The sequence below is a fragment of the Diaphorina citri genome, unplaced genomic scaffold, assembly GCF_000475195.1.
Source record: "Diaphorina citri unplaced genomic scaffold, Diaci psyllid genome assembly version 1.1 scaffold698, whole genome shotgun sequence".
Taxonomy (NCBI): domain Eukaryota; kingdom Metazoa; phylum Arthropoda; class Insecta; order Hemiptera; family Psyllidae; genus Diaphorina; species Diaphorina citri.
In genome coordinates, this window is record NW_007378131.1 from 129836 (window position 1) to 147243 (window position 17408).

General features: G+C 38.6%; 2 protein-coding genes across 2 annotated transcripts; both read right to left on the reverse strand.

Moving 5' to 3' along the window:
- Positions 1-59: 59 nt before the first annotated feature.
- On the reverse strand, positions 60-427 carry LOC113468299 (carboxypeptidase E-like). Its single transcript, XM_026825105.1, has one exon. It carries the CDS (start codon positions 369-371, stop codon positions 60-62), a length of 312 nt encoding a protein of 103 aa, XP_026680906.1. The 5' UTR covers positions 372-427.
- A 4197-nt stretch (positions 428-4624) lies between these two features.
- LOC113468302 (probable protein phosphatase 2C T23F11.1) lies at positions 4625-6556 on the reverse strand. Its single transcript, XM_026825108.1, has 3 exons — positions 6463-6556; positions 5913-6094; positions 4625-5292 (listed from the first exon to the last, which is right to left on the reverse strand). Exons 1-3 carry the CDS (start codon positions 6472-6474, stop codon positions 5274-5276), a joined length of 213 nt encoding a protein of 70 aa, XP_026680909.1. The 5' UTR covers positions 6475-6556; the 3' UTR covers positions 4625-5273.
- Between the last annotated feature and the right edge of the window lie 10852 nt (positions 6557-17408).

Here is a 17408-nt window from a genome sequence, read left to right on the forward strand (position 1 = left end):
ATCCTTCTTCTCTCTTAGATTTCGGGACGATAAGACCTTGGCAGCTACAGTTTCCTCTATCAAACCTCTTCATAAGAATTACAACTTACTCTCATAACTTTACAACTTACCCTCATAACTTTAGGTAGGGGACGCAGGGCAAAGTCAATACGTTGTGCCTCACTATGTCCCTTAGGCAGTACAGTGACCGTCCTACTCTGCGGATAATAATCCTCATGATACACCACCACCTCGTATTGTCCCGGGGTTAACAGTCGATAGTAGTCGCCTTCATTGACCGACGTGATCTCATGCTTGATGTCTTCGTTTCGCCCGTGCGTGATGTTCTTGACATGGATGAGCGTGTTGGGGATGGGCGCACCCGTGGTCATGTCGCGCACGATGCCCTTGATACCGTCGTGCGACTGGGGGAGGAATAGGGTGCATGTCAGGTTAGAATAGAATAGAAGTACACTTCGTTTATTCTGCTCTAATGAGACTGAAAAGTCTCTTTATCCCAGCAGTCTAAACAAGGTGTCGTGCATTTTATGAGTTGAATAACCTCTCATACCTACTTCAAGGCGCTTTCTTTTACAACCATGTCTCTCCAAGAACGGAAAAATTTGGTTAGAAATTTCCACCCTGGCCGGGTTTCGAACCCAGCACCTCCTGGTAGCGTCTACCTGGGAAATTATAAGGGAGTAGACGAGAGAAACCCTAACCAGTTAAGCTAGCTGGTAGATAAAACAGGGTTTGAAGTTGAACGTCTTTCAAAGAACAAGACCTAGTCCTCACGATACCGATCGATGGTTGATTCCACATCTAGCAAAGCAGGTAATAAAGTCAGAGAGCAGGTAACTAAGTAAGGAGAGGATTTTAGCTAATGCTCTGCAAGACAGCCATGAAACACCTAACGAAAAAGCTACTGAAGATCGTCCGGATCTTCGAGCCTAGTTAGAAATCAGCTTAACTCCATAGCCATACACAAAAAGCCCACTCCGAAGCTTAAGTGTTCCTGGGCAAACAGCCCTTAAAGGACGGGTTAAGCTTTTACGAATCTACGAACGAAGAAAGTGAGCGAGTTAGTCAGTCAGTAACTAAATAAGTATAAAAAAAGAAGTTTTTTTTAAGAGGTTTGACAGAGGGAACTGTAACTGCTATGGTCCTATCGTCCCGAAATCGAAGAGAGAAGGAAGACAGGATAGGAGACAGCCAGCCGTTCCGAGAACGAACATTATCCCATCAGGATGAAATCCGCCCCGAGCGGGAATCGAACCCGCGGCCTAGCGCTTACGAGGCAGACGCACTACCAACTAAGCTAACTAGGCTGGCAGAAAGAAGTTTGAATAGAAAGGAAAAGAACTTTGGTCATGTCAGTGTCAGCAAAGTTTGTTACATCTTCACATCCCACTCGCACAAGCCCCAGGGGAAATCCAAAACACTCCACTGCTTTTTGTTTTTTATCCTTTCACACCCACGCTTTCAATCGTGAACTTTGACGTCACGGCATACGCTCCCGTAGGCGAAGACGTCACATCAAATGTCCCGGGCAAAGCTCCCTCGCAGGCAACGCAATTATGTGTTTGTGCGCATACGTTTCTGCGCAGTTCTTCCTGCTCCTCCACTAGAGCGCTTGCATAGTGGCGCTACCTAACGGACGAAAAAAACAACTGCGTAAAGTCTGACGTCACACATATTTGAACTTTTTCATTAGAACGGCAATTAAAAATTGAATTTTCGACCTTTTACAGTTACTTTTTTGGAGTTTTGACCTCAGATTTGGATTTTTCACAACTTTTTACGTAAGAATCGACCTTTTATTAATAATATTTTCCCAATTGCAACTGCTCCATTTGTGTTCTATAAATTTTGTCGAAAGAAATAGAAAACTCTTCAGCATGTTTAACAGGAAAGGTCCGTCAAAAGGTGTGAATTTTTATAAGGATACAAAGATTTTACAAATAGGCAATACAAAGATTTTACAAAGAATACAAGGATTTTACAAGGAATAAAGCCCGCAGTCCCACTGCAATCTTATTGGCTAATCTTAAACCAAATTTAGTCCAAAAATAACCTATCAGAAAGTTTCATTCAGTTGGTGTAATTCTTTGTTTTGTTTCCAGTACAGCTTTGCTAGGCGCATATTTGCCTCAATATTACCTCAACAATTTTGTTGGCATACCAATGTATATGATTTTTAATTATTATGGACTCCATGGGTGTGTCCTTAACAGTAGAAGGTGATTCTTCCCTTGTGATGAAACCCCTGCTCAGCATACAATCCTCGTATTTCCTGACGTACCTAGGTAATAGGAAAACAGTCCTTGTAACAAGTGGAATTGAAAAAAAAGAGGGTGAAAAGAAGAACAATCAATAAATTGTGTCTCTCTCGTGTGTTAGAGAGAGAGATAGAGAACTGTAGAGGTAAATTATTTCTTAATTGATCTCCAGGGAGATGATTTTTTTACATTCCAATGTTTGTCCGTTTCCCCCACTCTCTTTATTGTTCGTTTTTAGTCCGTCCTTCCTTTATTATTACAATAGTAATAAAAAGGTATAAGGGACGGACTATTGTATTCGCTTCGGTGTCGTCTGTCACTCTGTCCCCATAGAAGGACTTATCCAAACCTAGTCGACCTATATATCAAATTAAAGGTCTTTTTACCAGGAACACGAAAATGGTGGTGCAAATTTTGTCCAGAATCTCGGGAATCAAACCCGTGACCTCCGGTGTGCAAGCCTGGTGAGACACCCACTCGGCCAAGGAGGATGCTTTTTTTCCTTTTAATTTGTAATTTATGTTCAAATTACAAACAAAATAATACCTATCAATAAAGAGGTGCTCTATTAAACAGCTGTTGTTATAATGGAACAACTTGTTCTAAGCTGACAGTCTAAATAAAACACTACTTATCCTTCTATTTTCTGACCATATGCGTGTATGTATAAATAATAACAGCAAGTTATAACTTAAACTTATTATAACTCTAACAATAACCAAGTAGAAAGTTGAAAAGAAATCTCCAATGCTGACGTATGTACGTTTTTCAAAAGACTGCACCCCATTATCGTTAAAGGTCTCCCACTAAAAATAGAAGAAAAACTTAAAAACCACACGAAATATCACAACCAATATACATGAATAATAATTTACTACCGTTGAAAACAATATTGACGTGTTTTAAAAGTTTTGGAGGGAGGAAAGAAAAAGGGAGGGGGGGTGGTTTTTTAATTTTTAATTTATAACGGTGCGTCAATACTGAAATGTATACACCTGCTGTTCATAATAAGATTAATAAGTAAGTAAGGTTCTACAACCTACGCTCTGAACTATTGTAAGACTAATGTTATAATGTTTACCTATTATTATTTTAATAGATTTGATAGACGCCGACCCTATTTGAATAGGAAAAGGCTAGGAGGAGGAAGAAGAAGAAAAGAAGAAGAAGAAGAAGAAGAAGAAGAAGAAGAAGAAGAAGAAGAAGAAAAAGAAGAATAGATTTGAGGGAACTGTAAGAAAGAAGAAGGTGTTATTGTTCCGAAATCAAAAAAAAAAAAAAAAAAAAAAAAAAACGCGACCCAGTACTTCATTGCCATGCATGTTGGCGATATATTTGAATTCCGGGATCACTGAAGAAAATTAAGAGAAAATGAAAATTAGAAGCAGCTAGAAGGAAGAGGAGGAGATGGAGGAGGAGGAGAAGAAGAAGAAGCAGCAGGAGGAGGAAGAAGAAGAAGAAGAAGAAGAGGAGGAGTATTGAATATTGAATATTGAAAAAAAATCATTTTTATTTTTATAAATGTTTGTACATAAGGTTAACACCTCCTGAGCTAAATAATAATAACTTCTGAGGAGATGGCTTTTTTCCTCTTAATTTCTCAAGTTATTCCCCTCCTATAATACCTACACAGATAGAAATTTCCTATAAAACACAGATAGTAAAACAGTATTTCTAATCATAATGAATACTTATAGTAAATAATGTTACAATCTATTGGACATTACCCAATAATGATACTCCAAAGAGCCGGTTTTGTTTACCTAACTATTAGTCAAATGGTAGATATCTAATACACTATCTAAGTAGACTATCTAAGAAGGAGCAAGAGGAGGAGTAGAAGAAGAAGAAGAAGAAGAAGAAGAAGAAGAGGAGAAGAAGAAGAAGAGAAGAAGAAGAGGAGGAGAAGAAGAAGAAGAAGAAGAAGAAGAAGAAGAAGAGAAAATTTTTAACATCGTACTTATGTTGACAGGGAAAAGGCAAGGAAAAATCATTAAAATGTGTGAAAAACAAAGGCCAAAACAGGCGAAGACGAAAAAGAGCGTAATCAAGTTACTATTATTAAAAAAGGAATTCTATATTGGTAGATAATAGATAACCTAATAAATATTTTTAAATCTTACCTTTACTGAACAGTGTTTGTTTATTGGGAAGTCATTTGGAGTAGAAATATGTTATCAATTTCACGACCAGATCAGGTCAAGTATAAAAGAGAAGTCAGGTACGTATCTATATCTAGTCATCAATTCCAACTACAAATATCACCTACAGGTATCTACAATTTTACACCAAGGAAATCAGACACAAATAGGACTGAAATTTTTCCAGAAAAAAGGGAAGAAAAAGAAGATTAAATATTCTAAGTTGGTGGCAACCTATAACACACACTTGTTAAATCAAACACTTTCATAGAGATATGCCCCAAATGGGGTTTTCATCTCCTTGGGTAAAAATCTAAGTTCAATTATATTTATCAGTTTAGAGTGCCTGTATACACTGGTCTCAGATATTTCATCAGGTATCTGAATTAATATTGAAGTATTAATTCATTTGCTTAATCCAAGAATCAAACTAAGTTTAAATTCCTGTTGCCCTAGCCATTAAAAAACAACACGTTTAACTTAAAGAGTGGCCCATGCTCTTTTTCTGTACGCTTTAAGGTTTGTCCACACATAGTCGACCGCAATGTCAACTGAACTGTCCACACAGCATTGATAACATACGTATAGATTTATCTCGCCGATCGACTATGTTTGGACAAACCTTCAGAGTACCTATAGAAAAATTCATACTCTTTTTCTATACCCTTTTTTAGAGTACCCACAGAAAAATTATACACTTTTTCCTATACCCTTTTTTTAGAGTACCTATAGAAAAATTCCATACTCTTTTTCAATAGGTACTTTTTTTAGAGTACCTATCACAAAATTCCACTCTTTTTCCTCCCTATTCTTCATTCCGCTTGTCACGTAGTTAAACAATCAAGCCGATTCCACACGGCGCGTGTCGTCCAGTCTACTGTAGCAGCGCGCACTTATTCACGAGGCTCGAGTAGGGGTTGCCGTGGAGAAAGCAGACGATAAAAGCTACTGCGAGAGAAAAACTTGCACTCCCAGTGGCGTAGGTGTGAAAAAATATAACGGGGGACATCAAAATTTCTGAGGGTTCGAATATTTCGTGTCAATATCGAGAAACTTGCAATAGAAGAGGTTTGACAGAGGGAACTGTAACTGCCAAGGTCTTATCGTCCCGAAATCGAAGAGAGAAGGAAGACAGGGTAGACAGCCTTGATAACATACGTATAGATTTATCTCGCCGATCGACTATGTTTGGACAAACCTTCAGTACCTATAGAAAAATTCATACTCTTTTTCTATACCCTTTTTTAGTGTACCCACAGAAAAATTACACACTTTTTCTATACCCTTTTTTAGAGTACCCACAGAAAAATTACACACTTTTTCCTGTACCCTTTTTTAGAGTACCTATAGAACAATTCCATACTCTTTTTCAATAGGTACTTTTTTTAGAGTACCTATCACAAAATTCCACACTCTTTTTCCTCCCTATTCTTTATTCCGCTCGTCACGTAGTTAAACAATCAAGCCGACTCCATACGGCGCGTGTCGTCCAGTCTACTGTAGCAGCGCGCACTTATTCACGAGGCTCGAGTAGGGGTTGCCGTGGAGAAAGCAGACGATCACGACCGTCATGTTGTCGCACCCGAGGCCGCCCATTTGGCAGTCCGGCGCCAGACAGCGCGTCATGAGATCCTCGCAGATCTCTTCCGGTTCCATGCCGCTGCCGATCCGCATGCGGACAAAGTCCGACACCTCCTGAAATCCGAGAATGGGTCGATTAGTGGGATAGGATTAAAGTAGCGTCTTGTCAGCCTAGTTAGCTTGGTTGGTAGCGCGTATGCTTTGTAAGTGCTAGGCCGCGGGTTCGATTCCCGCCCGGGGCGGATTTTATCCTGAACGGATGGCTTTCTCCTATCCGGAGTATCCGGTCTTCCTTCTCTCTTCGATTTCGGGACGATAAGACCTTAGCTACAGTTCCCCTTATCAAATCTCTTTGAACTTTTAGGTTTGTGTTTGTGTAATGGGTTTTAGGTTTTCCTATGATTAGATGGATGGTAGGAATCAATGGGAAGAGATACAAGTAGGTCAAATAGGACTAGGAGAAGAGGAAGCATAAGGTTTACCTCATTCGTCATAACGTCCCATATTCCATCACAGGCTATCACCAGGAACTCCCAGTCTGTTGACAGTTTCCTCAATGTTACGTCAGGTAGAGCTGAAAACAAACAGAAAATATGGGAATCAGAATAGAACCAACCTCAATGGTTAATAATAATAATAATAGTGCTTATTTATACTGCTCCCATAGGACTGAAAAGTCCCTTCACTCCAGCAGCAGGTCACCACTATTATTGTGGTCAAATTCTCAAATTATATTGAGGATAAAACTCCATACCTCGGCTGGGATTGAACCCACGCCCTCCTGTCCACCAGGCGAGCGCCTTGACCACTACACCACCGAGGCAGGGTTAACGCGTTGGACTTTTGATATGGAGGTTGGTGGTCTTCCTTCTACCTTCGCTTTCAAGACGATAAGACCTTAGCAAAAAAAAGTGAAAAATTCAGTTTTGTGTGGTAGGTATATCACCACAAATGTGGACAAATTCAAGACCCACATTTGAGGAAATAAAAACTGCCCATTAAAACAGTTTGTGTGTAGGTAGTACGTCCTATTTAAAGTAGGGAAATATTTCAAAGTCCTTCTTTACCATTTAATTGATACGCTAAGGCAGCAGCACGACAAACCTAATGTCTACATACCTTAGTTTTTTTTTTTGTTTTTTTTTTGTTTTTTTTTAACAAGGGCCGTACTTACGGGGGGTCCTTTACCATAGGCCAGACTCAGAAAAATTGGAGCATCCACCCCTTCTCGTCCATTAGTGTTTGGACTATCGGCCCCATCGACAAAATCCTGGATACAGCCCTGTTGGTTTCTACTTATGCCCAATATAGATACCTAGGTATCTATATCTACCAGATCTACCTATTACGGATTTGCTTAACCTAACACCTACCTATGGATTGGCTATCCAATACCCATTATTGACGATGTAATTACTGTGGTTGTGGCTGCTTATCAAAAACAAGGGGTTTTTCCTTTTTTCTCTATTTTATAATGACAAAAATTTCGTAGTTCTATCATCGGATGATGATGGCACGTGCTATTTGCATATAAAAATAATTGTAGGTAGATACCTACAATCACACGGATATCTATGAATGAATTACTTACAATGTGTGAAGCTGATAAGATGACTTAATGCTCCGTCCCTCTCTCATCCTCTTATTCATGATGGCATTTGTGGATTTTGGGTTGTTGCATCAAGTCTGTTTTTGACATTGTTGGTGGATAATGCATTGATGGTAATATTGTGTGGATTGTTCCAACAGTGATGACCTTTTTCCAGATCATGGCTCAATTCTAAGCAATAAAGAATGGTAAAGCCATGGGCTTGGACAATTATACCTGTTGGAGTATGGAGTAATTGTATTACAACTTTTTTTAAAAAAGAGGTTTGACAGAGGGAACCGTAACTGCTATGGTCTTATCGTCCCAAAATCAAAGAGAGAAGGAAGACAGGATAGGAGAAAGCCAGCTGTTCCAAGAATGAACACCATCCCATCAGGACAAAATCCGCCCCGGGCGGGAATTAAACCCGTGGCCCAGCACTTACAAGGCAGATGCACTACCAACTAAGTTAACTAGGCTGGCATGTATTAGAACTGCTACTACCCTTGTTCAATCAAATATTCAAGGAAGCAAGAATACCTGATAAGCTGGAACTGACAAGAAACACTGACCCTATTAAAATAGGAATAGTCTCTTGTGTACAATTATATTAAAGATTCTAGCCGTTTAGCCAGCCCAGTCAGTTTGGAGAATATCTGCCTTGTAAATGCTAGGTTTCACACGGAGAAAACCAGATAGGTGCCTACCAGCTTCAAATTTCCCTTGATGCTAAAGAAATAGCTCAGGTCAAGTTAGTGTGAAGGGCATTCACCCGTAAAAAATGTAAAAACCAAAACCAAATGTCAGCTTTGTTGGGAACAGCTGGCTTTCTCCTATCCTGTCTTCCTTCTCTCTTCGCTTGCGGGACGATAGGACCTTAGTAGTTACGGTTCCCTCTATCAAAACCTCTTCAAAATAATAATAATAATAATAACACCACCACTTATTTTTTCAAGAGGTGGGATAGATTGCTATAGGTACACCAACCAGGTAAAGCGTGGCATTACTTCAAGGCGAAGACTACTGCTTGTGTCTTGAACTCTTGAAAAACAAGTCTAACTAAATGGAACCGAAAAAAGAACACCCTGTATACATTTGACGTCACCAAATGGGCGACAGTAAAAGCTTTCACCTTTTAAGTGTGTGTGTTCAAATGTCTCTTCACCGTCTTCACGCTAATTAGATTGTGTTGTCGCTGTCTATTTCGAGAGCAAAGCCACAAAAACTTTACAACTTTCCCCATTAGGGAAATGAAGTTTTTTTGTGCCCGCGTAAGTTTGTTAAGGTTCTATTTTTGGAAAGATGTAAAGAAAAGACGGGTTATGTTCGTTCTCGGAACGGCTGGCTTTCTCCTATCCTGTCTTTCTTCTCTCTTCGATTTCGGGACGATAAGACCATAGAAGTTACAGTTCCCTCTGTCAAACCTCTTAAAAAAAAAAAAAAAAACCTCCGAGACGGTCTGATCGTGAAGGGCTGGCATAAGACAGGATTTGAGTCCAAAGCTTAAATTTCACGACACACCCATGATTGGTTATTTGATTAATGACGGGGCAACTGTCAAGAACACCTTCAAATATGACACTAAACGATAAATCCTACAGGCAAGGCCCATGTGACCTGAATCTCATCATAGAAGGAACCTAACTACCTACTTATCTACCACTCTTATCCATTGTTTACTTTAGGATTTAAAAGACGGGTTAATCAGACCTGTTAGCTTGGGAAGTCTCATAGTCTCCTTGCCTTCCTTGTCAGCGCTAGGTCCTGGGTTCGATTCCCGACCGGGGCGGATGTTATTCTGAACGGACAAGGTTCTTTCTCGGAACGGCTGGTTTCTACCCTGTCTTCGCTTTCGGGACGATAAAACCTCCGAGACGGTCTGATCGTGAAGGGCTGGCATAAGGCAGGATTTGAGTTCAAAGCTTAAAAAATTTCACGACACACCCATGATTGATTATTTGATTAATGACGGGGCAACTGTCAAGAACACCTTAATCAAATATGACACCAAACGATAAATCCTATACAGGCAAGGCCCATGTGACCTGAATCTCATCAGAGAAGGAACCTAACTACCTTCTTATCTACCACTCTTATCCATTGTTTACTTTAGGATTCTTCTATGACTAACTGTTTTATAGTTTTTGCCCAGTCAGCCTAGTTTCCTTAAAAGGGTAACGCGTCTGCCCTGTAAGCGCTAGGTCGCCCGCCCGGTCCGGACTCCGGAATTTATCCTGACCAAATAAGGTTCGTTCTCGGAACGGCTGGCTTTCTAATATCCTGTCTTCGTTTTCTCTTCGCGCCCCACACAAAGAAAAGCTTGGATAGCCTAAGTTGGTTTTGGGTCTATCAAGGGATCTTTTGCGAGAAAGAACGGGATTTAAATCGATCAAGCTGTTGTTCAAAATTTCGGATCATAAAGGACAAAACAAAATTTTACAGGGAGGTACTTTCGCAATCGAGAGTGATCTCACTAATTTGACTAATTTCTAATAATAAATAATAATATGTAATAATGAAATAAACAAATAAAAGTAGGTAAAGGTCCAAAAGTAGGGACGATATTTTTCAAAAACAGTTTAAATATGTTTCACCAAACGCCCACACACAAAAAAGAAATTTTCAAATATCGTATGTTAACAGGACAAGGCAAGGAAAAATCATTAAAATGTGTGAAAAACAAAGGCCAAAACAGGCGAAGACGAAAAAGAGCGTAATCAAGTTACTATTATTAAAAAAAGGAATTTTATATTGGTAGATAACAGATAACTTAATAAATATTTTTAAATCTTACCTTTACTGAACAGCGTTTGTTTATTGGGAAGTCATTTGGAGTAGAAATATGTTATCAATTTCACGACCAGATCAGGTCAAGTATAAAAGAGAAGTCAGGTACCCAAACCTCATGAATGGAGTGCTAAAAGCTACTGCGAGAGAAAAACTTGCACTCCCAGTGCCGTGGGTGTGAAAAACTATGACGGGGGAGATTGAATTTTCTGAGGGTTCGAATATTTTGTGTCAATATCGAGAAACTTCCAATAGAAGAGGTTTGACAGAGGGAACTGTAACTGCTATGGTCTTATCGTCCCGAAATCGAAGAGAGAAGGAAGACAGGGTAGGACGAAAGCCAGCCGTTCCGAGAACGAACGTTATCCGATCAGGATAAAATCTTCCCCGGGCGGGAATCGAACCCGCGGCCTAGCGCTTAAGACATTCAAGATGTAAAATCAGACAAGACAAGAAGTCATCCCCTGCCGATAGCGTGTTCCCCTTCTCCCTATCAATACACACACCACTGATCTATGATCAGTGGGGGCATGCGCACATCGGAAAATTCATACCACAGTTTGAGTGGGAGAAAAAAAATCCCTGACGTCAGAATACGTCCCTCCTTCCCTTTTCCCTCCCTTTATCCTGTATTGATTTTCCCTCAGGATATTAGGGGCAGACGAGGGAGAGAGAGAGAAAGAGGTATTTGTGTACCACGTAACCCATATTTTTTTAAAAAGTTATTTATATCCATTTAATTTACCTATTTAGTCAGCGGCGATAGCATGTTCAATACACCAGTTCTCAATGGATCACCGAGGATAAGCAACGTTGCGCGTGGTTGGTATATACGGATGGGTGACCATCTGGGCAAATGCGCACTGCTGGCTGTTTGAGTGTTCTCAGCTCCACGGAGGCTGGGTAAAACCCCCGTTACTTTAAAAGCGTTATAGCAATTGTAGGTACGGAGATAGCCCAAATTGTCACCCAGTATACCCACCCGTATTCCAACCAAGTGCAACGCTCCCTAACTTCATTCGAAACTGCACCAGTTGCTATCTCTGCGCTGGCCGAATTTTTTTTTTTCCAAGAGGTTTGATAGAGGGAACTGTAACTGCCAAGATCTTACGGTCCCGAAAGCGAAGAGAGAAGTGAGACAGGATAGGACATTACCCGTTCAGGATAGAATCCGACCCGGGCGGGATTCGAACCCGCGGCCTAGCGCTAGCGCTTACAAGGGAGGCGCACTAACCAACCAAGCTAACTAAGCTGTCTCTTAAGAAGTTTGATTGAGGGAACTGTAACTGCTGAGGTCTTATCGTCTTCAAAGCGAAGAGAGAATGAAAACATTAGATTTAAATTTCGACCCGGGGCGGAATCGAACCCGCGACCTAGCGCTTACAAGGGAGATTCACTTACCTTATTCTTCGGCAGCTTCACTTTCCAAACTTTCGCTTGCTTTTTTAAGACAAAGACAAACGCCAACAACAATAGTAAAAACAATTAAAACGACACACCATTCTGTCGGGAGATTTAAAATGTCCGATCCATTTTTCCTGATAAATCGTCTCAAAGGTTTGAAAGAGGTTTTAGAAACAAAATCACTGCTTGCTACGGTTTCGTTTGCCATTATAGCACTAGTTTTTTTTGTACCCACCTGTTAGGTTTTAACTAAGTAAACCAATTTGTTTTTTCAAGCGGATTAAAGCTTGTATCTTATCTTATCAGGAATACCTACATAAAATTCCGTCAGAGTGTAGGTTCAAAGATACGCTATCGTTAGTAAGATAAGTGTAGGTATAGTATAGGTACCCACTTAAATACCTACCTATGTTGATACTTGACAGATATAGTAGGTACCTAACAGATAGGAGTATATTACGTAGGTAATGGTATTGCTAGCATAGGTACCTACCTATCGCAATAGTCTGCCTTGTAAGCGCTAGGTCGCGGGTTCGATTCCCGCCCGGACGGATTTTGTCGTGAACGGATAAGGTTCGTTCTCGAAACGGCTGGCTTTCTCCTGTCCTGTCTGCCTTCTCTTTTTGCTTTCGGGATCCGCCTAGTTAGCTTGGTTGGGAGCGCGTATGCTTTGTAAGTGCTAGGCCGCGGGTTCGATTCCCGCCCGGGGCGGATTTTACCCTGCACGTATGGCTTTCTCCTATCCGGTCTTCCTTCTCTCTTCGATTTCGAGACGATAAGACCTTAGCTACAGTTCCCTTTATCAAATCTCTTAAAAAAAAAAAGCAGGCGATATTGATGTTGACCTACCTACATTATCTGAAAAACACCCAAACTACGAACTTCTTTCTTTACTTGTCAATGGTGGGCATCGATCCTGGAAACTTCTGCATTACTTTTAGGTTCGTGTAATGGGTTTTAGTTTTTCCTATGATTAGATGGATGGTAGGAATCAATGGGAAGAGATACGAGTAGGTCAAATAGGACCAGGAGAAGGGGAAGCATAAGGTTACCTCATTCGTCATAACGTCCCATATTCCATCACAGGCTATCACCAGGAACTCCCAGTCTGTTGACAGTTTCCTCAATGTTACGTCTTAGATCCTTAGAAGGACTTATCCAAACCTAGTTGACCTATATATCAAATTAAAGGTCTTTTTACCAGGAACACGAAAGTGGTGGTGCAAATTTTGTCCAGAATCTCGGGAATCAAACCCGTGACCTCCGGTGTGCAAGCCTGGTGAGACACCCACTCGGCCAAGGAAACTCCGCCGGGAATCGAACCCGGGTCTCCCGCGTGCAAGGCGAGCGCAGTGGACACCCACTCGGCCAAGGAGGATGCTTTTTTTTCCTTTTAATTTGTAATTTATGTTCAAATTACAAACAAAATAATACCTATCAATAAAGAGGTGATCTATTAAACAGCTGTTGTTATAATGGAACAACTTGTTCTAAGCTGACAGTCTAAATAAAGCACTTTATCCTTCTATTTTCTGACCATATGCGTGTATGTATAAATAATAACAGCAAGTTATAACTTAAACTTATTATAACTCTAACAATAACCAAGTAGAAAGTTGAAAAGAAATCTCCAATGCTGACGTATGTACGTTTTTCAAAAGACTGCACCCCATTATCGTTAAAGGTCTTATTATAACTCTAACAATAACCAAGTAGAAAGTTGAAAAGAAGTCTCCAATGCTGACGTATGTACGTTTTTCAAAAGACTGCACCCCATTATCGTTAAAGGTCTCCCACTAAAAATAGAAGAAAAACCTAAAAACCACACGAAATATCACAACCAATATACATGAATAATAATTTACTACCGTTGAAAACAATATTGACGTGTTTTAAAAGTTTTGGAGGGAGGGAAGAAAAAGGGAGGGGGGTAGTTTTTTTAATTTTTAATTTATAACGGTGCGTCAATACTAAAATGTATACACCTGCTGTTCATAATAAGGTTCTACAACCTACGCTCTGAGCTATTGTAAGTAGACTGTAATCTGTGACTAATGTTATAATGTGTACCTATTATTATTTTAATAGATTTGATAGACGCCGACCCTATTGGAATAGGAAAAGGCTAGGAAGAAGAAGAAGAAGAAGAAGAAGAAGAAGAAGAAGAAGAAGAAGAAGAAGAAGAAGAAAAAAAAAAGAAAAAGAAGAAGAATAGATTTGAGGGAACTGCAAGAAAGAAGAAGGTGTTATTGTTCCGAAATAAAAAAAAAAGGAGAGGATGTAGGACAAAATAAGCCGTTCCGAGAACGTTCTCTGTTTAGGATAAAGGGCACCGGATGTACTTCAGTAGGTGATGGTGACCTTATTTTAGTGGACTTCTCAGTTAACGAATAGAAGTTACGACTCATTTTTAAAAATCCGTTTTTGTGCCATATCTTTGTTAAAAAAAAAAAAAAAAAAAAAAAAAAACGGGGGATGACATTAAGCGTTAAGTAGTGCAGTTTTTATTGATGATACCTACTTACCTATTTTTCATTTGTAATTGAGTCAGTGAAAATTAAGCCCTAAGTAGGTACATAAATCACATACTGTCAATGAATAACATTCACTGCCTATTAGAAAATCTATTAAGTAGTGCAGTTTTTATTGATGATACCTACCTATTTTTCATCTGTAATTGAGTCAGTGAAAATTAAGCCCTAAGTAGGTACATAAATCACATACTGTCAATGAATAACATTCACTGCCTATTAGAAAATCATTCAAGAACTGTAATCGTTAATATTAGCCACTAAAATAACTTCATCCAAATGGTTTAACTAACTCAAGATGTGTCCAAGGGACAAGGATAAGTGGATCCAGTCCAACTAAATTTAAAATTACAATATCTAAGTAGCTGGACATTCAGCAGGAAATGCCTAGGTAGTTATTGTATTTATTAGCCAAAAGACCAAGCTTTTTTTTCCAACCCAAGGAAATTTGGTCCTTTTTGAGATCTGCTTATGCCCTTAGGGGCTCTTCAGTTTTTTTTTTTTTTTTTTTTTTTTTTTTTTTTTTTTTCAAAGACTACCTTTGAGATCTCTGCTTGTAATGAGAGGCATATCAACAAAAATTGCCATTTGCACCTTTCTTCTAGTCACCTTAGTGTGATTTGACTCGAGGGTCAGTGGTCTATAATGGAAACCAAATTTGGGGTTTCCAACCACTCTTTTTGGACAAATTGATGTGAATGATAACAGGGCAAACTTACCTGTGTATCTTAGGTAACAATAGGAAATCTATGTATTCTATCAAAAATTCTGAAGTTGCGTAAGACAAGTTTTTAAATTTGTGTGTATTTTACTAGGTCTGAGGGTTCTGTAGTAGACTGATGACTCCAACTTGGTTCACTGAACCACTAGTCTATTCCACTTACCTTTAGCTGATGTTATGAACGGTGGACTACTTATCAAGTTGTCACTAAACTTCACTGGTGAAATGATGCATTTTATTCAAAGCATTCCACCAAGAATTACAGATAAAGGAAGAGTAAAATATGCACGTAACTTTTTTGACTCTGAAAACGTTAGATTTTCACTTTAACAATAAAATTGTTCCAATATCTCACAAGTGGAGGTGGGTCCAGTGTTCGGGTGAGTGCAACTTAGGAGGGGCAAATTTTGGTCGCACGTACGAAAAGAAAGAAGAAGAAAAGAAGAAGAAGGAGAAGAAGAAGAAGAAGAAGAAGAAGAAGAAGAAGAAGAAGAAGAAGAAAAAAACACATTCACACGTGGCTTTGAATTTTCATGGGTAACCAATTAATCATATTTAACCACATTCATTGACAAAACTAGGTTTGAAAAAAAAAAAAAATCGTATGCCATAAAACTAGAAATCTGATAGGTAATGAATTCAAGAAGAAGGATACAAGTAGAATAGAATAGGTATTGGGTGAACAGAGTAAAGTTTTATCGTGTAAGTGAAAGAGATGGTGAGCACAGGCAGAAGGAATCTACAATCTACTAGTAAAAAGTACAAATTAAAATAATTAATTTTAATTATTTATTAGTTACATCTAATGTCTATTTATAACTCATTTATTAGTTAGAACTAATGTCTAATTATAACTCATTTAAGTAAATAGAATAAGGTATTGGGTGAACAGAGTAAAGTTTTATTGTGTAAGTGAAAGAGATGGCGAGCACAGGCAGAAGGAATCTATAATCTACTAGTAAAAAATACAAATTAAAATAATTGATTTTAATTATTTATTAGTTACATCTAATGTCTATTTATAACTCATTTATTAGTTAGAACTAATGTCTAATTATAACTCATTTAAGTAGGTAGGTATTAGTTATATTTCATATCTAATGTCTAATTATAACTCATTTAGGTATTAGTTATATCTTATATCTAATGTTTAAGTATAACTCTTTTATTAGTTACAGCTAATTATAACTCAACTGTTGCCGTCGGCGTCGTCTCTCACGGTTCAAATTATAATTTGAGAAGAACCTCCTGAGAATTTCAACAGTCCCTGTCTTTATCACAGGATTCACAGGGGACCTATAACAAGCATTAGCACTCCTAAAATCCTGAATTGTTAAGAAGTTTAGCCATTAAAAAAAGGGGGGAACCCTTGACAACTCTGTAAAAAAATAAAGGAAAAAAGAAGAGGCTGAACAAATAAATAATAATAGCTAATTGCAACAAAAAAGAAGGTAGGTAATAATAACAGCCTGTGTTCATGATAATAATCAATCTTTGTGAAAGGTTGACCATTTAAAACAAGCAAAGTACGGGAAACTATTACCAACATTTTTAAATAAGAAACTTCTGCTACCAAAGTACCATCACGGACACAAAGGGGCTTGTAATACTTCTTATTTAATGTTTTATACTACATTTTAATAGGCAATTGTTTTAACCCAGTTCTAATAGTACATACTTACTGAGCCAAACTTTAGATTTATTATACACTCTCATGATACACTAGGTGTCAAACATTTGGTTTTATTTACACCTAGTTTCCATACTAGACAGAAACGAATTATTTACCCCAATCCTAGTAATACTCCATGGGCCATCCTGAATCCTGACACACTTCACTACACTTTGTTCCAAGAGCAATTATTTGTAGAGGTTACATGAAATACTGAATCAAGTAGGAGTCAAATGTAAACAAGCCCCATGCAATAAATCATCTTTACACTGCATAGTTAGGTATATAGTGTAAGTTTGTATGTTGTTCAAGACCATAGGAAACTAGGGTACATTGGGGTAACATCATAAAGGGGAACATGGTGACAAAATTCAAAAACAAGTACTTAGGTAGGTACTTACATATTGTTAGGGGCATAACTATCTAAGTACCTAATTAATTTTTTGATCAACTTTTTGTAGTATCAAGTTCCTAAAAAAAAAGAAATAAATAAATAAAAAAAAAATCCCAATTTCTCAGCAGTTTCTCCCAAGCAAACACTGTTCTTTTGCCCCATGTTACCTCAAATCAGTGGAATTTGCCCTTGCATGATCTGCCAATAGATGAAACTTCAAACAAGCCCCATACAATAAATCATCTTTACACTGCATATAAGTGTAAGTTTGTATATTCAAGACCATAGGAAACTAGGGTACATTGGGGTAACATCATAAAGGGAAGCATGG

Bases quoted from the DNA above. Each gene is read 5' to 3' on its own strand.
- LOC113468299 (XM_026825105.1), bottom strand. From the start codon at position 371: ATGACCACGGGTGCGCCCATCCCCAACACGCTCATCCATGTCAAGAAC.